Genomic DNA, 27,657 nt, shown 5'->3' with positions numbered 1-27,657 from the left:
GCTACGCTCCTGGTATATAGATTCACGAAACGTCGAAAAAATGGCATTCCCGGGTCTAGTTAAAGGGGGGACCCTTGCTTAAATAAGGCACTCTAGCGAAAAAAGAATATGTATTCGGAAAGCCAGAGAGTGCTGCTTTTAGTTAGAATAAACGTTTTAACGCCACTGTGCACACAATTTAAAATACACGAGCTCAAAAGTAGAACTTCCAAATTTTCTGCCTAATATTTTATCGAAAGTGCTAATAAGACGTGCTACTTGTCTTCTGCTGCGAGTCTTTAGTGTCAATATCAGCAGCATTAAAGTTAAACTAATCAGATAATCCAATCTAAGCTACTTTGATAAACATCAGCTTAACTATGACCAATTCTTCTACATGCGCAATCTCTTCCCATTTGCTACGCTCCTGGTATATAGATTCACGAAACGTCGAAAAAATGGCATTCCCGGGTCTTGTTAAAGGGGGGACCCTTGCTTAAATAAGGCACTCTAGCGAAAATAGAATATGTATTCGGAAAGCCAGAGTGTACTGCTTTTAGTTAGAATAAACGTTTTAACGCCACTGTGCACACAATTTAAAATACACGAGCTCAAAAGTAGAACTTCCAAATTTTCTGCCTAATATTTTATCGAAAGTGCTAATAAGACGTGCTACTTGTCTTCTGCTGCGAGTATTTAGTGTCAATATCAGCAGCATTAAAGTTAAACTAATCAGATAATCCAATCTAAGCTACTTTGATAAACATCAGCTTAACTATGACCAATTCTTCTACATGCGCAATCTCTTCCCATTTGCTACGCTCCTGGTATATAGATTCACGAAACGTCGAAAAAATGGCATTCCCGGGTCTAGTTAAAGGGGGGACCCTTGCTTAAATAAGGCACTCTAGCGAAAAAAGAATATGTATTCGGAAAGCCAGAGAGTGCTGCTTTTAGTTCGAATAAACGTTTTAACGCCACTGTGCACACAATTTAAAATACACGAGCTCAAAAGTAGAACTTCCAAATTTTCTGCCTAATATTTGTTCGATGCCCACTAGTATGCATCGAAACCGGTCCGCGGGTCGCGGGCTCCGCGGGGGGCGACCCGCGAGCTCGAGTTACGTGGCCCACACGATCATTCACGCATTGGCGGTCTCAGTGCATTTACTAAACTTTGTAACAAAATAAATCCTAGTAAACCAGCAATAAGTTTAATTTCAATGCATAAACATCAATACAGTCCAAATTATATATACACACAACATTTTGGTCCTTCGATCCTCAAAAGGATAAATAATCACACCTCGTGGAAAACTCGTGGTGGCCGCATCGTGAATTCATCAAGCCTTAGACCTAAGAAGACTTAGCGAGAAGGAGGCATCGCGGAATGACAAAAGGACAAGGGCACGATCTTCAGTGAGTCCGTTCCATATCCTTTCTTTTTCTTTCCGTCTTTCTTGCCACTATTTGATTTGACATTGAGACCTTTTCGCATTTGTTATCGCTTGCCGGCCGGTCGGTCTCTTATACCTACAACGCACCGCACCGTGCCTACCGCTTGATTTGCGCGTTATTTTACGCGACTTACCTACTTATTTCTTTGTTATACTGAATTTATATATCCTTTCCTTTCAAAATGTCTGATGCACGGAGCAAAGACCTGATCAAACTTAGAGGGATCATTAAAGGAAAGTTAACAATTTTTCAAAATTTTTTAAATAGCTTAAATACATGTGAGAGAATAAATGAAACTCAATTTAACGAGCTGGAATGTCGTCTAAATAAACTAGATAGCGTACAAGTTGAGTATGATAAACTTCAGACGGAGATGGAGTTGTTGTCTGACGATCCTGAGCAGTTGTTACTCGAACGAGAAGAATTCGACACTAGATATTACTCGCTAGTTGCATCGGCGCGCACTCTTCTTGCTAAGTGTAGTCGTCAGCAACGGCGAACATTATCCATGTCCGAGTCGAGCGAAGGGAGCGAGCGAGCAAACAGGGGTGCCCTTCATGACTTCGTCAGGCTACCAAAAATAAGTTTGCCCATATTTGACGGAGACTTTCAGCACTGGCTCACTTTCAGAGACACGTTTATTTCTCTTATTCATGATAATAACACTATAGGCGATATTAACAAATTCCATTATTTAAAAGCAGCATTAAAAGGCAGTGCCCTAATTATGATACAAAATTTAGAATTTACATCAAAAAATTATAAAATTGCATGGCAATTGCTATCAAATAGATATGACAATGAAAGACTTTTGATTAATAATCATATCAATGCCATATTGGATTTCACTCCTATACAAAAGGAGTCATGTCATTTCTTAAGGAAATTGATAGACACAATTAGACGCAATCTTTGTGCTTTAAATACCCTAGGTCAACCAACTGATCATTGGGACACACTCATTATACACCTAATGACTAAAAAGTTAGATTCTATCACCTTTCGCGAATGGGAAGAGCATCGCAACACAATTTCAACTTCGCCTACATTAAAACAATTTGTTGACTTTTTAACAAATAGGGCAGATTTACTAGAAACTATACATCAAGATATAAAACAACGACAATCATTAACACAAACTTACTTAAACACACAAAGTACGGAAAGAAATCAAAATACACAAAATATAGAAACAAAATCGAAAAACACATTTTACAGCAATAAAACAAAAAATATCGATGATAAAATAATTGCATGTCCCATGTGTAAGCAAAATCATTTTTTATTTAGCTGTCCCGATTTTAGGAATTTAGACGTAGATACACGTATTCTCAAGATGCAAAACTTTACAGTATGCAAAAATTGTCTTAGACCTGGTCACAAAGCCAATTTTTGTAAACTTACACACTGTAAATATTGTGTTAACAAGCACAACACACTCTTACACAAAGACACAGAACAGCACAGCACAGTGGCACTATCTTCCAATATTAATACCATTAACAAGCCCTATATATTGCTTTCCACAGCTTTGGTTAACGTGGTTGGCGCGGACGGAAACCTACACCCTGCCCGCGCTCTTCTCGACAATGGTGCCACTGCGCACTATGTCACACGGCAGCTCTGTGAGAGGCTGGGTTTGGAACGGCGTAACGTAAGCTCCACTGTGACAGGTATCAATAATCAAGTTTCCCATAGTGCAGAGTCTTGTAACTTATCCATTGAGTCATCGTGTGGTGATTATAAACTCAATATAGAATGTTACGTTTTACCTCAAATTACAAATTCTTTGCCTTCTTGTAATATAGATATACAGTGCATAAAACTTCCGCCTAATATACAACTAGCCGATCCTTCTTTCCACATTTCGTCACCCATAGACATCTTGATGGGTGCAGATGTGTTTTGGGACGTTATATGTTCCAACTTGATAGATTTAGGTAAGCAACGTCCTAAGTTGCAACAAACAAAACTCGGTTGGCTTGTTTCAGGCACTTTTAATAAATACAGAAATACAAATACTTCTCCTACTACGTGCTTATTTTCTCAAAATAATGAGGCCTTATTAACACGATTTTGGGAATTAGAATCAATTAATCCTAAATATAGCTTATCATTAGAAGAGCAAGCCTGTGAGAAGAGCTTCGCAGAGAACACTTGGCGCGATAATGACGGTCGATTTATCGTAACTATACCTTTAAAGGAGTCCCCAGATGTACTCGGCGATTCTTTTCAAAGTGCAAAAAACCGCTTCTTAGCGCTTGAGCGTAGGTTTCAACGCAACCCTATCTTAAAAAAGCGGTATTTAGACTTTATGACTGAATACGAAAACTTAGGTCATATGAGTGACACATCAAAAACTTTAGAACCTAGTAACAAACCTCAAAACCGTTCATACTACTTATTTCACCATGGCATAGTTCGTGAGTCTTCTACTACCACGAAATTAAGGGTGGTCTTCAATGGTTCAAGCCCTTCGTCAAATAACGGTAAAACCTTTAATTCCATTCAGATGGTTGGTCCAGTCGTCCAAGACGATTTAATTTCTATTTTGTTGCGCTTCCGACAGCATAAATACGTAGTGTCGGGAGACATCGAAAAAATGTACAGAGCTATTCTTGTAGAACCCTCTCAACGCTCACTACAGCAAATCTTATTTAGATTTAATCCTAGTGAGAAAATAAGAACATTTACGCTTAACACGGTTACTTACGGTACAGCATCTGCACCGTACCTAGCCACCAAATGCCTAGTTTCGTTGGCAGAACAATGTTTTGATCCTGACGCAAAAACCGCTATTACTCGGGATTTCTATGTAGACGATTTTCTTAGCGGTGGGGATTCCATACAGTCAGTAATTCAACTATGTAAAAATGTTACCAACACCTTACAGTCAGCGCAATTTAGGTTACGTAAATGGCAGTCAAATAATACTGAAATATTAAATTCTTTACCTAGTGAAAATTTACTTGAACATATTAAAATAGATAAAACTTTAAATCTAGACAATTCACCCAGTAAAACACTTGGTCTCCATTGGGATTGCAATACAGATAATTTATTATTTACAATTATTAACCTAGATTCCAACTCAAAAAAAATGACAAAACGTAAAATATTATCTCTTATAAGTAAAATTTTTGATCCCCTTGGACTTTTAGGACCTTGTATTGTGCAAGCAAAAATTTTAATGCAAAAACTATGGGTTAAAAAATACAGTTGGGATGAAGAAGTTTCAAAAGAAACGCAAAAGTCTTTTTTAAATTTTACATCTTCCCTTACTTCTCTCAAGTCACTTCGCATTCCACGGTGGGTTTGTACTAATAACATGTTGTTATTAGAATTGCACACCTTTTCAGATGCTTCAGAGCGCGCTTACGGCGCGTGTGTCTATGTAAGAGTGGTTGACACTAATAGCAAAGTACAAGTTCGTCTTTTAACTTCTAAAAATAAAGTGGCACCTTTAAAGCCTACCACAATCCCTAGGTTAGAGCTTTGTGCTTCGCTCCTTGCCACCAGGCTCCATGCAAAAGTGATATCATCGTTATCAATTAAAATAAATAATTCCTACTTTTGGACCGATTCTACTATCGTGTTGGCATGGCTTAAAATTCAATCGAATCAATTAAAAATGTTTGTTCGGACTCGAGTGGGTGAGATACAAGACAGCACTGCCGGTCACAGATGGTGCTACGTTCCATCTAAAGAGAACCCTGCAGATCTAGTTTCTCGAGGGGTCATAGCTGACAGCATTAATTCTCGTACTTTATGGTGGTCTGGTCCAGATTTTCTAAAGTCTAAGAATATAGAATTTCCGATCATACCAAACACACACTCAGATACACATTCAGAAATCATCTTACATACTACTACACAAAATGATAGCACAAACTTACCAACAAACATACTACATAATTTCATAAATAGCAAATCAAATTATACATACTTAATAAGATCATTTGCATATATACAAAGATTTATTTACAATTGTAGAAATCCTAAAAATAAACAAATTAAATCTTTATCTACAACAGAGTTACAAAATTCTGAAAATTACTTATTACAATTCGTTCAACAAATAATGTTTGCTGATGAATACATATTATTAAAAGCAAACAGGCCTCTCCCTAAAAATAGTAGGTTAAACTCATTATCACCCTTTATGGACTCAAATAAATTAATAAGAGTTGGTGGTCGTCTTAAAAATTCTTGTTATACATTTGACGTAAAACACCCAATCCTACTATGCAGCAAACATAATTTGACACAAATCATTTTTCAAAAAGAACACATAAGACTTATGCATGCCGGACCTCAGTTACTTTTGTCTCATGTGAGACAAAAATATTGGCCACTGGGGGGGAGGAACCTTGCCAGACGTGTCGTGCATGGTTGTGTACGTTGCTTTAGGTTCAAAGCTAAGCCGTTTCAACCCGTTATGGGTGACTTACCCAAAGATAGAACTAAATTAGAATTTCCTTTTTTACACACTGGTGTTGATTATGCTGGGCCAGTGTTGATAGCCAACCGTAAGGGCAGGGGTGCTAAATTAACAAAAGCTTATATTTGCATTTTTGTTTGTTTTGCAGTAAAAGCATTGCACCTGGAGCTGGTCACGGATCTTACAAAGGAGGCATTCCTTGCAGCGTTCCTGAGATTTATTAGTCGACACGGAAAGCCAATTTCGGTGACGTCAGATAATTCGACGACATTCATAGGAGCTAGTAACGATCTTACATCATTTTTTAGTCAATGCTCAGAAAACATTAAAAATGAATTAAGTAATAGGGGTATTGAATTTAAAACCATTCCCCCTTACACACCTCATTTTGGTGGTCTTTGGGAAGCGGCGGTTAAGTCTGTGAAACATCACCTTAGACGTATTCTAACACTCACAAACTTAACCTACGAAGAGATGTCAACTTGTTTGATTCAAATAGAGGCTATCCTTAATTCTAGACCTCTCACTCCTCTGTCCTCGGATCCTTCAGATCTTACATGCCTTACACCCGCTCACTTCCTTATAGGGCGTTCACTGTTGACAGTTCCCCGTCCTCCGGTCAGCGACGCTAATATCAATCGCTTGGACCGCTACGAGAGGATCGAGAAACTAAAACAGCATTTTTGGACAAGATTCTCAACTGAATACATTTCTCTCCTCCAGCAACGCTCCAAGTGGCGGTCTTCTTCAAGTTCTCTCCAGCTCGGCTCTATGGTTCTCGTGAAGGAGAAGAACCAACCACCACTTCTGTGGCAGCTGGGCAGAGTCGTCAAGCTGCATCCAGGCAAGGATGGTGTCAACCGGGTTGCCGACATCAAGACCAGGAAGGGCATCATTCAGAGGGCCTTCAATAACATCTGCCCCCTTCCAATCTCTTCATAAAGTTGAATGTCTTCAACGTTCCCCGGGCAGTATGTTCGATGCCCACTAGTATGCATCGAAACCGGTCCGCGGGTCGCGGGCTCCGCGGGGGGCGACCCGCGAGCTCGAGTTACGTGGCCCACACGATCATTCACGCATTGGCGGTCTCAGTGCATTTACTAAACTTTGTAACAAAATAAATCCTAGTAAACCAGCAATAAGTTTAATTTCAATGCATAAACATCAATACAGTCCAAATTATATATACACACAACAATATTTTATCGAAAGTGCTAATAAGACGTGCTACTTGTCTTCTGCTGCGAGTATTTAGTGTCAATATCAGCAGCATTAAAGTTAAACTAATCAGATAATCCAATCTAAGCTACTTTGATAAACATCAGCTTAACTATGACCAATTCTTCTACATGCGCAATCTCTTCCCATTTGCTACGCTCCTGGTATATAGATTCACGAAACGTCGAAAAAATGGCATTCCCGGGTCTTGTTAAAGGGGGGACCCTTGCTTAAATAAGGCACTCTAGCGAAAATAGAATATGTATTCGGAAAGCCAGAGTGTACTGCTTTTAGTTAGAATAAACGTTTTAAAGCCACTGTGCACACAATTTAAAATACACGAGCTCAAAAGTAGAACTTCCAAATTTTCTGCCTAATATTTTATCGAAAGTGCTAATAAGACGTGCTACTTGTCTTCTGCTGCGAGTATTTAGTGTCAATATCAGCAGCATTAAAGTTAAACTAATCAGATAATCCAATCTAAGCTACTTTGATAAACATCAGCTTAACTATGACCAATTCTTCTACATGCGCAATCTCTTCCCATTTGCTACGCTCCTGGTATATAGATTCACGAAACGTCGAAAAAATGGCATTCCCGGGTCTAGTTAAAGGGGGGACCCTTGCTTAAATAAGGCACTCTAGCGAAAAAAGAATATGTATTCGGAAAGCCAGAGAGTGCTGCTTTTAGTTAGAATAAACGTTTTAACGCCACTGTGCACACAATTTAAAATACACGAGCTCAAAAGTAGAACTTTCAAATTTTCTGCCTAATATTTTATCGAAAGTGCTAATAAGACGTGCTACTTGTCTTCTGCTGCGAGTATTTAGTGTCAATATCAGCAGCATTAAAGTTAAACTAATCAGATAATCCAATCTAAGCTACTTTGATAAACATCAGCTTAACTATGACCAATTCTTCTACATGCGCAATCTCTTCCCATTTGCTACGCTCCTGGTATATAGATTCACGAAACGTCGAAAAAATGGCATTCCCGGGTCTTGTTAAAGGGGGGACCCTTGCTTAAATAAGGCACTCTAGCGAAAATAGAATATGTATTCGGAAAGCCAGAGTGTACTGCTTTTAGTTAGAATAAACGTTTTAACGCCACTGTGCACACAATTTAAAATACACGAGCTCAAAAGTAGAACTTCCAAATTTTCTGCCTAATATTTTATCGAAAGTGCTAATAAGACGTGCTACTTGTCTTCTGCTGCGAGTATTTAGTGTCAATATCAGCAGCATTAAAGTTAAACTAATCAGATAATCCAATCTAAGCTACTTTGATAAACATCAGCTTAACTATGACCAATTCTTCTACATGCGCAATCTCTTCCCATTTGCTACGCTCCTGGTATATAGATTCACGAAACGTCGAAAAAATGGCATTCCCGGGTCTAGTTAAAGGGGGGACCCTTGCTTAAATAAGGCACTCTAGCGAAAAAAGAATATGTATTCGGAAAGCCAGAGAGTGCTGCTTTTAGTTAGAATAAACGTTTTAACGCCACTGTGCACACAATTTAAAATACACGAGCTCAAAAGTAGAACTTCCAAATTTTCTGCCTAATATTTTATCGAAAGTGCTAATAAGACGTGCTACTTGTCTTCTGCTGCGAGTATTTAGTGTCAATATCAGCAGCATTAAAGTTAAACTAATCAGATAATCCAATCTAAGCTACTTTGATAAACATCAGCTTAACTATGACCAAATCTTCTACATGCGCAATCTCTTCCCATTTGCTACGCTCCTGGTATATAGATTCACGAAACGTCGAAAAAATGGCATTCCCGGGTCTTGTTAAAGGGGGGACCCTTGCTTAAATAAGGCACTCTAGCGAAAATAGAATATGTATTCGGAAAGCCAGAGAGTACTGCTTTTAGTAAGAATAAACGTTTTAACGCCACTGTGCACACAATTTAAAATACACGAGCTCAAAAGTAGAACTTCCAAATTTTCTGCCTAATATTTTATCGAAAGTGCTAATAAGACGTGCTACTTGTCTTCTGCTGCGAGTATTTAGTGTCAATATCAGCAGCATTAAAGTTAAACTAATCAGATAATCCAATCTAAGCTACTTTGATAAACATCAGCTTTACTATGACCAATTCTTCTACATGCGCAATCTCTTCCCATTTGCTACGCTCCTGGTATATAGATTCACGAAACGTCGAAAAAATGGCATTCCCGGGTCTTGTTAAAGGGGGGACCCTTGCTTAAATAAGGCACTCTAGCGAAAAAAGAATATGTATTCGGAAAGCCAGAGAGTGCTGCTTTTAGTTAGAATAAACGTTTTAACGCCACTGTGCACACAATTTAAAATACACGAGCTCAAAAGTAGAACTTCCAAATTTTCTGCCTAATATTTTATCGAAAGTGCTAATAAGACGTGCTACTTGTCTTCTGCTGCGAGTATTTAGTGTCAATATCAGCAGCATTAAAGTTAAACTAATCAGATAATCCAATCTAAGCTACTTTGATAAACATCAGCTTAACTATGACCAATTCTTCTACATGCGCAATCTCTTCCCATTTGCTACGCTCCTGGTATATAGATTCACGAAACGTCGAAAAAATGGCATTCCCGGGTCTAGTTAAAGGGGGGACCCTTGCTTAAATAAGGCACTCTAGCGAAAAAAGAATATGTATTCGGAAAGCCAGAGAGTGCTGCTTTTAGTTCGAATAAACGTTTTAACGCCACTGTGCACACAATTTAAAATACACGAGCTCAAAAGTAGAACTTCCAAATTTTCTGCCTAATATTTTATCGAAAGTGCTAATAAGACGTGCTACTTGTCTTCTGCTGCGAGTATTTAGTGTCAATATCAGCAGCATTAAAGTTAAACTAATCAGATAATCCAATCTAAGCTACTTTGATAAACATCAGCTTAACTATGACCAAATCTTCTACATGCGCAATCTCTTCCCATTTGCTACGCTCCTGGTATATAGATTCACGAAACGTCGAAAAAATGGCATTCCCGGGTCTTGTTAAAGGGGGGACCCTTGCTTAAATAAGGCACTCTAGCGAAAATAGAATATGTATTCGGAAAGCCAGAGAGTACTGCTTTTAGTAAGAATAAACGTTTTAACGCCACTGTGCACACAATTTAAAATACACGAGCTCAAAAGTAGAACTTCCAAATTTTCTGCCTAATATTTTATCGAAAGTGCTAATAAGACGTGCTACTTGTCTTCTGCTGCGAGTATTTAGTGTCAATATCAGCAGCATTAAAGTTAAACTAATCAGATAATCCAATCTAAGCTACTTTGATAAACATCAGCTTAACTATGACCAATTCTTCTACATGCGCAATCTCTTCCCATTTGCTACGCTCCTGGTATATAGATTCACGAAACGTCGAAAAAATGGCATTCCCGGGTCTTGTTAAAGGGGGGACCCTTGCTTAAATAAGGCACTCTAGCGAAAATAGAATATGTATTCGGAAAGCCAGAGAGTACTGCTTTTAGTTAGAATAAACGTTTTAACGCCACTGTGCACACAATTTAAAATACACGAGCTCAAAAGTAGAACTTCCAAATTTTCTGCCTAATATTTTATCGAAAGTGCTAATAAGACGTGCTACTTGTCTTCTGCTGCGAGTATTTAGTGTCAATATCAGCAGCATTAAAGTTAAACTAATCAGATAATCCAATCTAAGCTACTTTGATAAACATCAGCTTAACTATGACCAATTCTTCTACATGCGCAATCTCTTCCCATTTGCTACGCTCCTGGTATATAGATTCACGAAACGTCGAAAAAATGGCATTCCCGGGTCTAGTTAAAGGGGGGACCCTTGCTTAAATAAGGCACTCTAGCGAAAAAAGAATATGTATTCGGAAAGCCAGAGAGTGCTGCTTTTAGTTCGAATAAACGTTTTAACGCCACTGTGCACACAATTTAAAATACACGAGCTCAAAAGTAGAACTTCCAAATTTTCTGCCTAATATTTTATCGAAAGTGCTAATAAGACGTGCTACTTGTCTTCTGCTGCGAGTATTTAGTGTCAATATCAGCAGCATTAAAGTTAAACTAATCAGATAATCCAATCTAAGCTACTTTGATAAACATCAGCTTAACTATGACCAAATCTTCTACATGCGCAATCTCTTCCCATTTGCTACGCTCCTGGTATATAGATTCACGAAACGTCGAAAAAATGGCATTCCCGGGTCTTGTTAAAGGGGGGACCCTTGCTTAAATAAGGCACTCTAGCGAAAATAGAATATGTATTCGGAAAGCCAGAGAGTACTGCTTTTAGTAAGAATAAACGTTTTAACGCCACTGTGCACACAATTTAAAATACACGAGCTCAAAAGTAGAACTTCCAAATTTTCTGCCTAATATTTTATCGAAAGTGCTAATAAGACGTGCTACTTGTCTTCTGCTGCGAGTATTTAGTGTCAATATCAGCAGCATTAAAGTTAAACTAATCAGATAATCCAATCTAAGCTACTTTGATAAACATCAGCTTAACTATGACCAAATCTTCTACATGCGCAATCTCTTCCCATTTGCTACGCTCCTGGTATATAGATTCACGAAACGTCGAAAAAATGGCATTCCCGGGTCTTGTTAAAGGGGGGACCCTTGCTTAAATAAGGCACTCTAGCGAAAATAGAATATGTATTCGGAAAGCCAGAGAGTACTGCTTTTAGTAAGAATAAACGTTTTAACGCCACTGTGCACACAATTTAAAATACACGAGCTCAAAAGTAGAACTTCCAAATTTTCTGCCTAATATTTTATCGAAAGTGCTAATAAGACGTGCTACTTGTCTTCTGCTGCGAGTATTTAGTGTCAATATCAGCAGCATTAAAGTTAAACTAATCAGATAATCCAATCTAAGCTACTTTGATAAACATCAGCTTAACTATGACCAATTCTTCTACATGCGCAATCTCTTACCATTTGCTACGCTCCTGGTATATAGATTCACGAAACGTCGAAAAAATGGCATTCCCGGGTCTAGTTAAAGGGGGAACCCTTGCTTAAATAAGGCACTCTAGCGAAAAAAGAATATGTATTCGGAAAGCCAGAGAGTGCTGCTTTTAGTTAGAATAAACGTTTTAACGCCACTGTGCACACAATTTAAAATACACGAGCTCAAAAGTAGAACTTCCAAATTTTCTGCCTAATATTTTATCGAAAGTGCTAATAAGACGTGCTACTTGTCTTCTGCTGCGAGTATTTAGTGTCAATATCAGCAGCATTAAAGTTAAACTAATCAGATAATCCAATCTAAGCTACTTTGATAAACATCAGCTTAACTATGACCAATTCTTCTACATGCGCAATCTCTTACCATTTGCTACGCTCCTGGTATATAGATTCACGAAACGTCGAAAAAATGGCATTCCCGGGTCTAGTTAAAGGGGGAACCCTTGCTTAAATAAGGCACTCTAGCGAAAAAAGAATATGTATTCGGAAAGCCAGAGAGTGCTGCTTTTAGTTAGAATAAACGTTTTAACGCCACTGTGCACACAATTTAAAATACACGAGCTCAAAAGTAGAACTTCCAAATTTTCTGCCTAATATTTTATCGAAAGTGCTAATAAGACGTGCTACTTGTCTTCTGCTGCGAGTATTTAGTGTCAATATCAGCAGCATTAAAGTTAAACTAATCAGATAATCCAATCTAAGCTACTTTGATAAACATCAGCTTAACTATGACCAATTCTTCTACATGCGCAATCTCTTCCCATTTGCTACGCTCCTGGTTTATAGATTCACGAAACGTCGAAAAAATGGCATTCCCGGGTCTAGTTAAAGGGGGGACCCTTGCTTAAATAAGGCACTCTAGCGAAAAAAGAATATGTATTCGGAAAGCCAGAGAGTGCTGCTTTTAGTTAGAATAAACGTTTTAACGCCACTGTGCACACAATTTAAAATACACGAGCTCAAAAGTAGAACTTCCAAATTTTCTGCCTAATATTTTATCGAAAGTGCTAATAAGACGTGCTACTTGTCTTCTGCTGCGAGTATTTAGTGTCAATATCAGCAGCATTAAAGTTAAACTAATCAGATAATCCAATCTAAGCTACTTTGATAAACATCAGCTTAACTATGACCAAATCTTCTACATGCGCAATCTCTTCCCATTTGCTACGCTCCTGGTATATAGATTCACGAAACGTCGAAAAAATGGCATTCCCGGGTCTTGTTAAAGGGGGGACCCTTGCTTAAATAAGGCACTCTAGCGAAAATAGAATATGTATTCGGAAAGCCAGAGAGTACTGCTTTTAGTAAGAATAAACGTTTTAACGCCACTGTGCACACAATTTAAAATACACGAGCTCAAAAGTAGAACTTCCAAATTTTCTGCCTAATATTTTATCGAAAGTGCTAATAAGACGTGCTACTTGTCTTCTGCTGCGAGTATTTAGTGTCAATATCAGCAGCATTAAAGTTAAACTAATCAGATAATCCAATCTAAGCTACTTTGATAAACATCAGCTTAACTATGACCAATTCTTCTACATGCGCAATCTCTTCCCATTTGCTACGCTCCTGGTATATAGATTCACGAAACGTCGAAAAAATGGCATTCCCGGGTCTAGTTAAAGGGGGAACCCTTGCTTAAATAAGGCACTCTAGCGAAAAAAGAATATGTATTCGGAAAGCCAGAGAGTGCTGCTTTTAGTTAGAATAAACGTTTTAACGCCACTGTGCACACAATTTAAAATACACGAGCTCAAAAGTAGAACTTCCAAATTTTCTGCCTAATATTTTATCGAAAGTGCTAATAAGACGTGCTACTTGTCTTCTGCTGCGAGTATTTAGTGTCAATATCAGCAGCATTAAAGTTAAACTAATCAGATAATCCAATCTAAGCTACTTTGATAAACATCAGCTTAACTATGACCAATTCTTCTACATGCGCAATCTCTTCCCATTTGCTACGCTCCTGGTATATAGATTCACGAAACGTCGAAAAAATGGCATTCCCGGGTCTAGTTAAAGGGGGAACCCTTGCTTAAATAAGGCACTCTAGCGAAAAAAGAATATGTATTCGGAAAGCCAGAGAGTGCTGCTTTTAGTTAGAATAAACGTTTTAACGCCACTGTGCACACAATTTAAAATACACGAGCTCAAAAGTAGAACTTCCAAATTTTCTGCCTAATATTTTATCGAAAGTGCTAATAAGACGTGCTACTTGTCTTCTGCTGCGAGTATTTAGTGTCAATATCAGCAGCATTAAAGTTAAACTAATCAGATAATCCAATCTAAGCTACTTTGATAAACATCAGCTTAACTATGACCAATTCTTCTACATGCGCAATCTCTTCCCATTTGCTACGCTCCTGGTATATAGATTCACGAAACGTCGAAAAAATGGCATTCCCGGGTCTAGTTAAAGGGGGAACCCTTGCTTAAATAAGGCACTCTAGCGAAAAAAGAATATGTATTCGGAAAGCCAGAGAGTGCTGCTTTTAGTTAGAATAAACGTTTTAACGCCACTGTGCACACAATTTAAAATACACGAGCTCAAAAGTAGAACTTCCAAATTTTCTGCCTAATATTTTATCGAAAGTGCTAATAAGACGTGCTACTTGTCTTCTGCTGCGAGTATTTAGTGTCAATATCAGCAGCATTAAAGTTAAACTAATCAGATAATCCAATCTAAGCTACTTTGATAAACATCAGCTTAACTATGACCAATTCTTCTACATGCGTAATCTCTTCCCATTTGCTACGCTCCTGGTATATAGATTCACGAAACGTCGAAAAAATGGCATTCCCGGGTCTAGTTAAAGGGGGGACCCTTGCTTAAATAAGGAACTCTAGCGAAAAAAGAATATGTATTCGGAAAGCCAAAGAGTGCTGCTTTTAGTTAGAATAAACGTTTTAACGCCACTGTGAACACAATTTAAAATACACGAGCTCAAAAGTAGAACTTCCAAATTTTCTGCCTAATATTTTATCGAAAGTGCTAATAAGACGTGCTACTTGTCTTCTGCTGCGAGTATTTAGTGTCAATATCAGCAGCATTAAAGTTAAACTAATCAGATAATCCAATCTAAGCTACTTTGATAAACATCAGCTTAACTATGACCAATTCTTCTACATGCGTAATCTCTTCCCATTTGCTACGCTCCTGGTATATAGATTCACGAAACGTCGAAAAAATGGCATTCCCGGGTCTAGTTAAAGGGGGGACCCTTGCTTAAATAAGGCACTCTAGCGAAAAAAGAATATGTATTCGGAAAGCCAGAGAGTGCTGCTTTTAGTTAGAATAAACGTTTTAACGCCACTGTGCACACAATTTAAAATACACGAGCTCAAAAGTAGAACTTCCAAATTTTCTGCCTAATATTTTATCGAAAGTGCTAATAAGACGTGCTACTTGTCTTCTGCTGCGAGTATTTAGTGTCAATATCAGCAGCATTAAAGTTAAACTAATCAGATAATCCAATCTAAGCTACTTTGATAAACATCAGCTTAACTATGACCAATTCTTCTACATGCGCAATCTCTTCCCATTTGCTACGCTCCTGGTATATAGATTCACGAAACGTCGAAAAAATGGCATTCCCGGGTCTAGTTAAAGGGGGAACCCTTGCTTAAATAAGGCACTCTAGCGAAAAAAGAATATGTATTCGGAAAGCCAGAGAGTGCTGCTTTTAGTTAGAATAAACGTTTTAACGCCACTGTGCACACAATTTAAAATACACGAGCTCAAAAGTAGAACTTCCAAATTTTCTGCCTAATATTTTATCGAAAGTGCTAATAAGACGTGCTACTTGTCTTCTGCTGCGAGTATTTAGTGTCAATATCAGCAGCATTAAAGTTAAACTAATCAGATAATCCAATCTAAGCTACTTTGATAAACATCAGCTTAACTATGACCAATTCTTCTACATGCGCAATCTCTTCCCATTTGCTACGCTCCTGGTATATAGATTCACGAAACGTCGAAAAAATGGCATTCCCGGGTCTAGTTAAAGGGGGAACCCTTGCTTAAATAAGGCACTCTAGCGAAAAAAGAATATGTATTCGGAAAGCCAGAGAGTGCTGCTTTTAGTTAGAATAAACGTTTTAACGCCACTGTGCACACAATTTAAAATACACGAGCTCAAAAGTAGAACTTCCAAATTTTCTGCCTAATATTTTATCGAAAGTGCTAATAAGACGTGCTACTTGTCTTCTGCTGCGAGTATTTAGTGTCAATATCAGCAGCATTAAAGTTAAACTAATCAAATAATCCAATCTAAGCTACTTTGATAAACATCAGCTTAACTATGACCAATTCTTCTACATGCGCAATCTCTTCCCATTTGCTACGCTCCTGGTATATAGATTCACGAAACGTCGAAAAAATGGCATTCCCGGGTCTAGTTAAAGGGGGGACCCTTGCTTAAATAAGGAACTCTAGCGAAAAAAGAATATGTATTCGGAAAGCCAAAGAGTGCTGCTTTTAGTTAGAATAAACGTTTTAACGCCACTGTGAACACAATTTAAAATACACGAGCTCAAAAGTAGAACTTCCAAATTTTCTGCCTAATATTTTATCGAAAGTGCTAATAAGACGTGCTACTTGTCTTCTGCTGCGAGTATTTAGTGTCAATATCAGCAGCATTAAAGTTAAACTAATCAGATAATCCAATCTAAGCTACTTTGATAAACATCAGCTTAACTATGACCAATTCTTCTACATGCGTAATCTCTTCCCATTTGCTACGCTCCTGGTATATAGATTCACGAAACGTCGAAAAAATGGCATTCCCGGGTCTAGTTAAAGGGGGGACCCTTGCTTAAATAAGGCACTCTAGCGAAAAAAGAATATGTATTCGGAAAGCCAGAGAGTGCTGCTTTTAGTTAGAATAAACGTTTTAACGCCACTGTGCACACAATTTAAAATACACGAGCTCAAAAGTAGAACTTCCAAATTTTCTGCCTAATATTTTATCGAAAGTGCTAATAAGACGTGCTACTTGTCTTCTGCTGCGAGTATTTAGTGTCAATATCAGCAGCATTAAAGTTAAACTAATCAGATAATCCAATCTCAGCTACTTTGATAAACATCAGCTTAACTATGACCAATTCTTCTACATGCGCAATCTCTTCCCATTTCTACACTCCTGGTATATAGATTCACGAAACGTCGAAAAAATGGCATTCCTGGGTCTTGTTAAAGGGGGGACCCTCGCTTAAATAAGGCACTCTAGCGAAAATAGAATATGTATTCGGAAAGCCAGAGAGTACTGCTTTTAGTAAGAATAAACGTTTTAACGCCACTGTGCACACAATTTAAAATACACGAGCTCAAAAGTAGAACTTCCAAATTTTCTGCCTAATATTTTATCGAAAGTGCTAATAAGACGTGCTACTTGTCTTCTGCTGCGAGTATTTAGTGTCAATATCAGCAGCATTAAAGTTAAACTAATCAGATAATCCAATCTAAGCTACTTTGATAAACATCAGCTTAACTATGACCAAATCTTCTACATGCGCAATCTCTTCCCATTTGCTACGCTCCTGGTATATAGATTCACGAAACGTCGAAAAAATGGCATTCCCGGGTCTTGTTAAAGGGGGGACCCTTGCTTAAATAAGGCACTCTAGCGAAAAAAGAATATGTATTCGGAAAGCCAGAGAGTGCTGCTTTTAGTTAGAATAAACGTTTTAACGCCACTGTGCACACAATTTAAAATACACGAGCTTGTTAGGAAATAAGGAATTACAGCACTTTATCTATGATAAACCCGATGATTATATTAAATATATCAACAAATAATAGTTTGTATACTCATTGATAATGTATTGAAAATAGAATAATGGACTTTAGTAGACTGTCAAATAAAAGTATAGGATCTATGGCGGGAGACGCGAGTTTGACAAGTTAGATTGGCGGCAAAGAAAAAGTTAGGACGGATTTAAAGTAATGAATTGGAAAAAGGAGATTAAGTAAAGTATTGTGGATAGAACGTTACAAATTGGGTTGAGATGATTTATAATGGAAACGATACACTTAACGAAATCTTGTTGTGGCGAAACAAGTCGTATGTACTGGTGATGGAGTCGTTAAAAGTTGTTGGTACTATGGTTGTACCTGATGTTGCATCAGCTAAGTGTATCTCATCCCTTGGTTTATTTAGGTATCATATATGGAGCCCTAGCATAACTTTATACCGACAGTTTATGTAGCAGAGGTTGCTCTATACAAACAACTTGTTCCAAAAGTCTTGATGTTATAAGTGATAATAGTAGTTATGTTTGACCTGTCTTAAAATATGTCTTGTATCAAAGGGCCTAGCGTTATTACATATGACGTTGTAATGATGATGTTGTAATTGTGTTTATAAGTTGTTTTAATTGATTGAATAAAAGAGCAACGGTAGAGTTTCTTGCCAGTGGTCTTCTCTGCCGAAGACAGCATTCCGAACTGGTAGTAGAGTCATTTGAAGGTAACAAGTAATATGAATTATAGAGAAGCTTAATATACAGTATTAGAGTCAGTCCAGTTGTTTTATTTCACTCCTTGGGAAGTCAGGTTTATAGAGTACAGACCCACAACACTGCTCTAAAGCAGGTTGGTGGGCTTTAATGATGTCTTTTATAAAATGAATACTTTAATATAAGAAACTAGGTATTTAGCTTCAATAATACTGTTAATTAATGAAAGATCTAAGTGCCATCCTGAACATTGTGGGTATTGAAGTGAATATCTGAATACCTCGGCCCTTCCATATCTATATTTTTAGCAAGCTCAAAAGTAGACCTTCCAAATTTTCTGCCTAATATTTTATCGAAAGTGCTAATAAGACGTGCTACTTGTCTTCTGCTGCGAGTATTTAGTGTCAATATCAGCAGCATTAAAGTTAAACTAATCAGATAATCCAATCTAAGCTACTTTGATAAACATCAGCTTAACTATGACCAATTCTTCTACATGCGCAATCTCTTCCCATTTGCTACGCTCCTGGTATATAGATTCACGAAACGTCGAAAAAATGGCATTCCCGGGTCTAGTTAAAGGGGGAACCCTTGCTTAAATAAGGCACTCTAGCGAAAAAAGAATATGTATTCGGAAAGCCAGAGAGTGCTGCTTTTAGTTAGAATAAACGTTTTAACGCCACTGTGCACACAATTTAAAATACACGAGCTCAAAAGTAGAACTTCCAAATTTTCTGCCTAATATTTTATCGAAAGTGCTAATAAGACGTGCTACTTGTCTTCTGCTGCGAGTATTTAGTGTCAATATCAGCAGCATTAAAGTTAAACTAATCAGATAATCCAATCTAAGCTACTTTGATAAACATCAGCTTAACTATGACCAAATCTTCTACATGCGCAATCTCTTCCCATTTGCTACGCTCCTGGTATATAGATTCACGAAACGTCGAAAAAATGGCATTCCCGGGTCTAGTTAAAGGGGGAACCCTTGCTTAAATAAGGCACTCTAGCGAAAAAAGAATATGTATTCGGAAAGCCAGAGAGTGCTGCTTTTAGTTAGAATAAACGTTTTAACGCCACTGTGCACACAATTTAAAATACACGAGCTCAAAAGTAGAACTTCCAAATTTTCTGCCTAATATTTTATCGAAAGTGCTAATAAGACGTGCTACTTGTCTTCTGCTGCGAGTATTTAGTGTCAATATCAGCAGCATTAAAGTTAAACTAATCAGATAATCCAATTTAAGCTACTTTGATAAACATCAGCTTAACTATGACCAATTCTTCTACATGCGCAATCTCTTCCCATTTGCTACGCTCCTGGTATATAGATTCACGAAACGTCGAAAAAATGGCATTCCCGGGTCTTGTTAAAGGGGGGACCCTTGCTTAAATAAGGCACTCTAGCGAAAATAGAATATGTATTCGGAAAGCCAGAGAGTACTGCTTTTAGTTAGAATAAACGTTTTAACGCCACTGTGCACACAATTTAAAATACACTAGCTCAAAAGTAGAACTTCTAAATTTTCTGCCTAATATTTTATCGAAAGTGCTAATAAGACGTGCTACTTGTCTTCTGCTGCGAGTATTTAGTTTCAATATCAGCAGCATTAAAGTTAAACTAATCAGATAATCCAATCTAAGCTACTTTGATAAACATCAGCTTAACTATGACCAATTCTTCTACATGCGTAATCTCTTCCCATTTGCTACGCTCCTGGTATATAGATTCACGAAACGTCGAAAAAATGGCATTCCCGGGTCGAGTTAAAGGGGGGACCCTTGCTTAAATAAGGCACTCTAGCGAAAAAAGAATATGTATTCGGAAAGCCAGAGAGTGCTGCTTTTAGTTAGAATAAACGTTTTAACGCCACTGTGCACACAATTTAAAATACACGAGCTCAAAAGTAGAACTTCCAAATTTTCTGCCTAATATTTTATCGAAAGTGCTAATAAGACGTGCTACTTGTCTTCTGCTGCGAGTATTTAGTGTCAATATCAGCAGCATTAAAGTTAAACTAATCAGATAATCCAATCTAAGCTACTTTGATAAACATCAGCTTAACTATGACCAAATCTTCTACATGCGCAATCTCTTCCCATTTGCTACGCTCCTGGTATATAGATTCACGAAACGTCGAAAAAATGGCATTCCCGGGTCTAGTTAAAGGGGGAACCCTTGCTTAAATAAGGCACTCTAGCGAAAAAAGAATATGTATTCGGAAAGCCAGAGAGTGCTGCTTTTAGTTAGAATAAACGTTTTAACGCCACTGTGCACACAATTTAAAATACACGAGCTCAAAAGTAGAACTTCCAAATTTTCTGCCTAATATTTTATCGAAAGTGCTAATAAGACGTGCTACTTGTCTTCTGCTGCGAGTATTTAGTGTCAATATCAGCAGCATTAAAGTTAAACTAATCAGATAATCCAATCTAAGCTACTTTGATAAACATCAGCTTAACTATGACCAATTCTTCTACATGCGCAATCTCTTCCCATTTGCTACGCTCCTGGTATATAGATTCACGAAACGTCGAAAAAATGGCATTCCCGGGTCTAGTTAAAGGGGGAACCCTTGCTTAAATAAGGCACTCTAGCGAAAAAAGAATATGTATTCGGAAAGCCAGAGAGTGCTGCTTTTAGTTAGAATAAACGTTTTAACGCCACTGTGCACACAATTTAAAATACACGAGCTCAAAAGTAGAACTTCCAAATTTTCTGCCTAATATTTTATCGAAAGTGCTAATAAGACGTGCTACTTGTCTTCTGCTGCGAGTATTTAGTGTCAATATCAGCAGCATTAAAGTAAAACTAATCAGATAATCCAATCTAAGCTACTTTGATAAACATCAGCTTAACTATGACCAATTCTTCTACATGCGCAATCTCTTCCCATTTGCTACGCTCCTGGTATATAGATTCACGAAACGTCGAAAAAATGGCATTCCCGGGTCTAGTTAAAGGGGGAACCCTTGCTTAAATAAGGCACTCTAGCGAAAAAAGAATATGTATTCGGAAAGCCAGAGAGTGCTGCTTTTAGTTAGAATAAACGTTTTAACGCCACTGTGCACACAATTTAAAATACACGAGCTCAAAAGTAGAACTTCCAAATTTTCTGCCTAATATTTTATCGAAAGTGCTAATAAGACGTGCTACTTGTCTTCTGCTGCGAGTATTTAGTGTCAATATCAGCAGCATTAAAGTTAAACTAATCAGATAATCCAATCTAAGCTACTTTGATAAACATCAGCTTAACTATGACCAAATCTTCTACATGCGCAATCTCTTCCCATTTGCTACGCTCCTGGTATATAGATTCACGAAACGTCGAAAAAATGGCATTCCCGGGTCTAGTTAAAGGGGGGACCCTTGCTTAAATAAGGCACTCTAGCGAAAAAAAGAATATGTATTCGGAAAGCCAAAGAGTGCTGCTTTTAGTTAGAATAAACGTTTTAACGCCACTGTGCACACAATTTAAAATACACGAGCTCAAAAGTAGAACTTCCAAATTTTCTGCCTAATATTTTATCGAAAGTGCTAATAAGACGTGCTACTTGTCTTCTGCTGCGAGTATTTAGTGTCAATATCAGCAGCATTAAAGTTAAACTAATCAGATAATCCAATCTAAGCTACTTTGATAAACATCAGCTTAACTATGACCAATTCTTCTACATGCGCAATCTCTTCCCATTTGCTACGCTCCTGGTATATAGATTCACGAAACGTCGAAAAAATGGCATTCCCGGGTCTAGTTAAAGGGGGAACCCTTGCTTAAATAAGGCACTCTAGCGAAAAAAGAATATGTATTCGGAAAGCCAGAGAGTGCTGCTTTTAGTTAGAATAAACGTTTTAACGCCACTGTGCACACAATTTAAAATACACGAGCTCAAAAGTAGAACTTCCAAATTTTCTGCCTAATATTTTATCGAAAGTGCTAATAAGACGTGCTACTTGTCTTCTGCTGCGAGTATTTAGTGTCAATATCAGCAGCATTAAAGTTAAACTAATCAGATAATCCAATCTAAGCTACTTTGATAAACATCAGCTTAACTATGACCAATTCTTCTACATGCGCAATCTCTTCCCATTTGCTACGCTCCTGGTATATAGATTCACGAAACGTCGAAAAAATGGCATTCCCGGGTCTAGTTAAAGGGGGAACCCTTGCTTAAATAAGGCACTCTAGCGAAAAAAGAATATGTATTCGGAAAGCCAGAGAGTGCTGCTTTTAGTTAGAATAAACGTTTTAACGCCACTGTGCACACAATTTAAAATACACGAGCTCAAAAGTAGAACTTCCAAATTTTCTGCCTAATATTTTATCGAAAGTGCTAATAAGACGTGCTACTTGTCTTCTGCTGCGAGTATTTAGTGTCAATATCAGCAGCATTAAAGTTAAACTAATCAGATAATCCAATCTAAGCTACTTTGATAAACATCAGCTTAACTATGACCAATTCTTCTACATGCGCAATCTCTTCCCATTTGCTACGCTCCTGGTATATAGATTCACGAAACGTCGAAAAAATGGCATTCCCGGGTCTAGTTAAAGGGGGAACCCTTGCTTAAATAAGGCACTCTAGCGAAAAAAGAATATGTATTCGGAAAGCCAGAGAGTGCTGCTTTTAGTTAGAATAAACGTTTTAACGCCACTGTGCACACAATTTAAAATACACGAGCTTGTTAGGAAATAAGGAATTACAGCACTTTATCTATGATAAACCCGATGATTATATTAAATATATCAACAAATAATAGTTTGTATACTCATTGATAATGTATTGAAAATAGAATAATGGACTTTAGTAGACTGTCAAATAAAAGTATAGGATCTATGGCGGGAGACGCGAGTTTGACAAGTTAGATTGGCGGCAAAGAAAAAGTTAGGACGGATTTAAAGTAATGAATTGGAAAAAGGAGATTAAGTAAAGTATTGTGGATAGAACGTTACAAATTGGGTTGAGATGATTTATAATGGAAACGATACACTTAACGAAATCTTGTTGTGGCGAAACAAGTCGTATGTACTGGTGATGGAGTCGTTAAAAGTTGTTGGTACTATGGTTGTACCTGATGTTGCATCAGATAAGTATATCTCATCCCTTGGTTTATTTAGGTATCATATATGGAGCCCTAGCATAACTTTATACCGACAGTTTATGTAGCAGAGGTTGCTCTATACAAACAACTTGTTCCAAAAGTCTTGATGTTATAAGTGATAATAGTAGTTATGTTTGACCTGTCTTAAAATATGTCTTGTATCAAAGGGCCTAGCGTTATTACATATGACGTTGTAATGATGATGTTGTAATTGTGTTTATAAGTTGTTTTAATTGATTGAATAAAAGAGCAACGGTAGAGTTTCTTGCCAGTGGTCTTCTCTGCCGAAGACAGCATTCCGAACTGGTAGTAGAGTCATTTGAAGGTAACAAGTAATATGAATTATAGAGAAGCTTAATATACAGTATTAGAGTCAGTCCAGTTGTTTTATTTCACTCCTTGGGAAGTCAGGTTTATAGAGTACAGACCCACAACACTGCTCTAAAGCAGGTTGGTGGGCTTTAATGATGTCTTTTATAAAATGAATACTTTAATATAAGAAACTAGGTATTTAGCTTCAATAATACTGTTAATTAATGAAAGATCTAAGTGCCATCCTGAACATTGTGGGTATTGAAGTGAATATCTGAATACCTTGGCCCTTCCATATCTATATTTTTAGCAAGCTCAAAAGTAGACCTTCCAAATTTTCTGCCTAATATTTTATCGAAAGTGCTAATAAGACGTGCTACTTGTCTTCTGCTGCGAGTATTTAGTGTCAATATCAGCAGCATTAAAGTTAAACTAATCAGATAATCCAATCTAAGCTACTTTGATAAACATCAGCTTAACTATGACCAATTCTTCTACATGCGCAATCTCTTCCCATTTGCTACGCTCCTGGTATATAGATTCACGAAACGTCGAAAAAATGGCATTCCCGGGTCTAGTTAAAGGGGGAACCCTTGCTTAAATAAGGCACTCTAGCGAAAAAAGAATATGTATTCGGAAAGCCAGAGAGTGCTGCTTTTAGTTAGAATAAACGTTTTAACGCCACTGTGCACACAATTTAAAATACACGAGCTCAAAAGTAGAACTTCCAAATTTTCTGCCTAATATTTTATCGAAAGTGCTAATAAGACGTGCTACTTGTCTTCTGCTGCGAGTATTTAGTGTCAATATCAGCAGCATTAAAGTTAAACTAATCAGATAATCCAATCTAAGCTACTTTGATAAACATCAGCTTAACTATGACCAAATCTTCTACATGCGCAATCTCTTCCCATTTGCTACGCTCCTGGTATATAGATTCACGAAACGTCGAAAAAATGGCATTCCCGGGTCTAGTTAAAGGGGGAACCCTTGCTTAAATAAGGCACTCTAGCGAAAAAAGAATATGTATTCGGAAAGCCAGAGAGTGCTGCTTTTAGTTAGAATAAACGTTTTAACGCCACTGTGCACACAATTTAAAATACACGAGCTCAAAAGTAGAACTTCCAAATTTTCTGCCTAATATTTTATCGAAAGTGCTAATAAGACGTGCTACTTGTCTTCTGCTGCGAGTATTTAGTGTCAATATCAGCAGCATTAAAGTTAAACTAATCACATAATCCAATCTAAGCTACTTTGATAAACATCAGCTTAACTATGACCAATTCTTCTACATGCGCAATCTCTTCCCATTTGCTACGCTCCTGGTATATAGATTCACGAAACGTCGAAAAAATGGCATTCCCGGGTCTTGTTAAAGGGGGGACCCTTGCTTAAATAAGGCACTCTAGCGAAAATAGAATATGTATTCGGAAAGCCAGAGAGTACTGCTTTTAGTTAGAATAAACGTTTTAACGCCACTGTGCACACAATTTAAAATACACTAGCTCAAAAGTAGAACTTCTAAATTTTCTGCCTAATATTTTATCGAAAGTGCTAATAAGACGTGCTACTTGTCTTCTGCTGCGAGTATTTAGTTTCAATATCAGCAGCATTAAAGTTAAACTAATCAGATAATCCAATCTAAGCTACTTTGATAAACATCAGCTTAACTATGACCAATTCTTCTACATGCGTAATCTCTTCCCATTTGCTACGCTCCTGGTATATAGATTCACGAAACGTCGAAAAAATGGCATTCCCGGGTCGAGTTAAAGGGGGGACCCTTGCTTAAATAAGGCACTCTAGCGAAAAAAGAATATGTATTCGGAAAGCCAGAGAGTGCTGCTTTTAGTTAGAATAAACGTTTTAACGCCACTGTGCACACAATTTAAAATACACGAGCTCAAAAGTAGAACTTCCAAATATTCTGCCTAATATTTTATCGAAAGTGCTAATAAGACGTGCTACTTGTCTTCTGCTGCGAGTATTTAGTGTCAATATCAGCAGCATTAAAGTTAAACTAATCAGATAATCCAATCTAAGCTACTTTGATAAACATCAGCTTAACTATGACCAAATCTTCTACATGCGCAATCTCTTCCCATTTGCTACGCTCCTGGTATATAGATTCACGAAACGTCGAAAAAATGGCATTCCCGGGTCTAGTTAAAGGGGGAACCCTTGCTTAAATAAGGCACTCTAGCGAAAAAAGAATATGTATTCGGAAAGCCAGAGAGTGCTGCTTTTAGTTAGAATAAACGTTTTAACGCCACTGTGCACACAATTTAAAATACACGAGCTCAAAAGTAGAACTTCCAAATTTTCTGCCTAATATTTTATCGAAAGTGCTAATAAGACGTGCTACTTGTCTTCTGCTGCGAGTATTTAGTGTCAATATCAGCAGCATTAAAGTTAAACTAATCAGATAATCCAATCTAAGCTACTTTGATAAACATCAGCTTAACTATGACCAATTCTTCTACATGCGCAATCTCTTCCCATTTGCTACGCTCCTGGTATATAGATTCACGAAACGTCGAAAAAATGGCATTCCCGGGTCTAGTTAAAGGGGGAACCCTTGCTTAAATAAGGCACTCTAGCGAAAAAAGAATATGTATTCGGAAAGCCAGAGAGTGCTGCTTTTAGTTAGAATAAACGTTTTAACGCCACTGTGCACACAATTTAAAATACACGAGCTCAAAAGTAGAACTTCCAAATTTTCTGCCTAATATTTTATCGAAAGTGCTAATAAGACGTGCTACTTGTCTTCTGCTGCGAGTATTTAGTGTCAATATCAGCAGCATTAAAGTAAAACTAATCAGATAATCCAATCTAAGCTACTTTGATAAACATCAGCTTAACTATGACCAATTCTTCTACATGCGCAATCTCTTCCCATTTGCTACGCTCCTGGTATATAGATTCACGAAACGTCGAAAAAATGGCATTCCCGGGTCTAGTTAAAGGGGGAACCCTTGCTTAAATAAGGCACTCTAGCGAAAAAAGAATATGTATTCGGAAAGCCAGAGAGTGCTGCTTTTAGTTAGAATAAACGTTTTAACGCCACTGTGCACACAATTTAAAATACACGAGCTCAAAAGTAGAACTTCCAAATTTTCTGCCTAATATTTTATCGAAAGTGCTAATAAGACGTGCTACTTGTCTTCTGCTGCGAGTATTTAGTGTCAATATCAGCAGCATTAAAGTTAAACTAATCAGATAATCCAATCTAAGCTACTTTGATAAACATCAGCTTAACTATGACCAAATCTTCTACATGCGCAATCTCTTCCCATTTGCTACGCTCCTGGTATATAGATTCACGAAACGTCGAAAAAATGGCATTCCCGGGTCTAGTTAAAGGGGGAACCCTTGCTTAAATAAGGCACTCTAGCGAAAAAAGAATATGTATTCGGAAAGCCAGAGAGTGCTGCTTTTAGTTAGAATAAACGTTTTAATGCCACTGTGCACACAATTTAAAATACACGAGCTCAAAAGTAGAACTTCCAAATTTTCTGCCTAATATTTTATCGAAAGTGCTAATAAGACGTGCTACTTGTCTTCTGCTGCGAGTATTTAGTGTCAATATCAGCAGCATTAAAGTTAAACTAATCAGATAATCCAATCTAAGCTACTTTGATAAACATCAGCTTAACTATGACCAATTCTTCTACATGCGCAATCTCTTCCCATTTGCTACGCTCCTGGTATATAGATTCACGAAACGTCGAAAAAATGGCATTCCCGG

General features: G+C 37.6%; 2 protein-coding genes across 2 annotated transcripts in view; one reads left to right on the top strand and one right to left on the bottom strand.

Annotated features, from left to right (window-relative positions):
* The window catches only part of LOC120633583 (probable aminopeptidase NPEPL1), a 259,058-nt gene that overhangs the window by 143,927 nt on the left and 87,474 nt on the right, over positions 1 to 27,657 (bottom strand). The window lies entirely within an intron of this gene.
* LOC120633641 lies at positions 5,464 to 7,013 on the top strand. The gene has a single exon (XM_039903969.1). It carries the CDS (start codon positions 5,519 to 5,521, stop codon positions 6,818 to 6,820), a length of 1,302 nt encoding a protein of 433 aa, XP_039759903.1. The 5' UTR covers positions 5,464 to 5,518; the 3' UTR covers positions 6,821 to 7,013.

Source organism: Pararge aegeria, chromosome 1 (genome assembly GCF_905163445.1).
Source record: "Pararge aegeria chromosome 1, ilParAegt1.1, whole genome shotgun sequence".
Taxonomy (NCBI): Eukaryota; Metazoa; Arthropoda; class Insecta; order Lepidoptera; family Nymphalidae; genus Pararge; species Pararge aegeria.
This window is presented reverse-complemented; position numbering and strand designations above follow the sequence as displayed.

What these genes read in the sequence shown, in the direction of transcription:
- LOC120633641 (XM_039903969.1), top strand. Translation starts at nt 5,519, where the DNA reads ATGTTTGCTGATGAATACATATTATTAAAAGCAAACAGGCCTCTCCCT.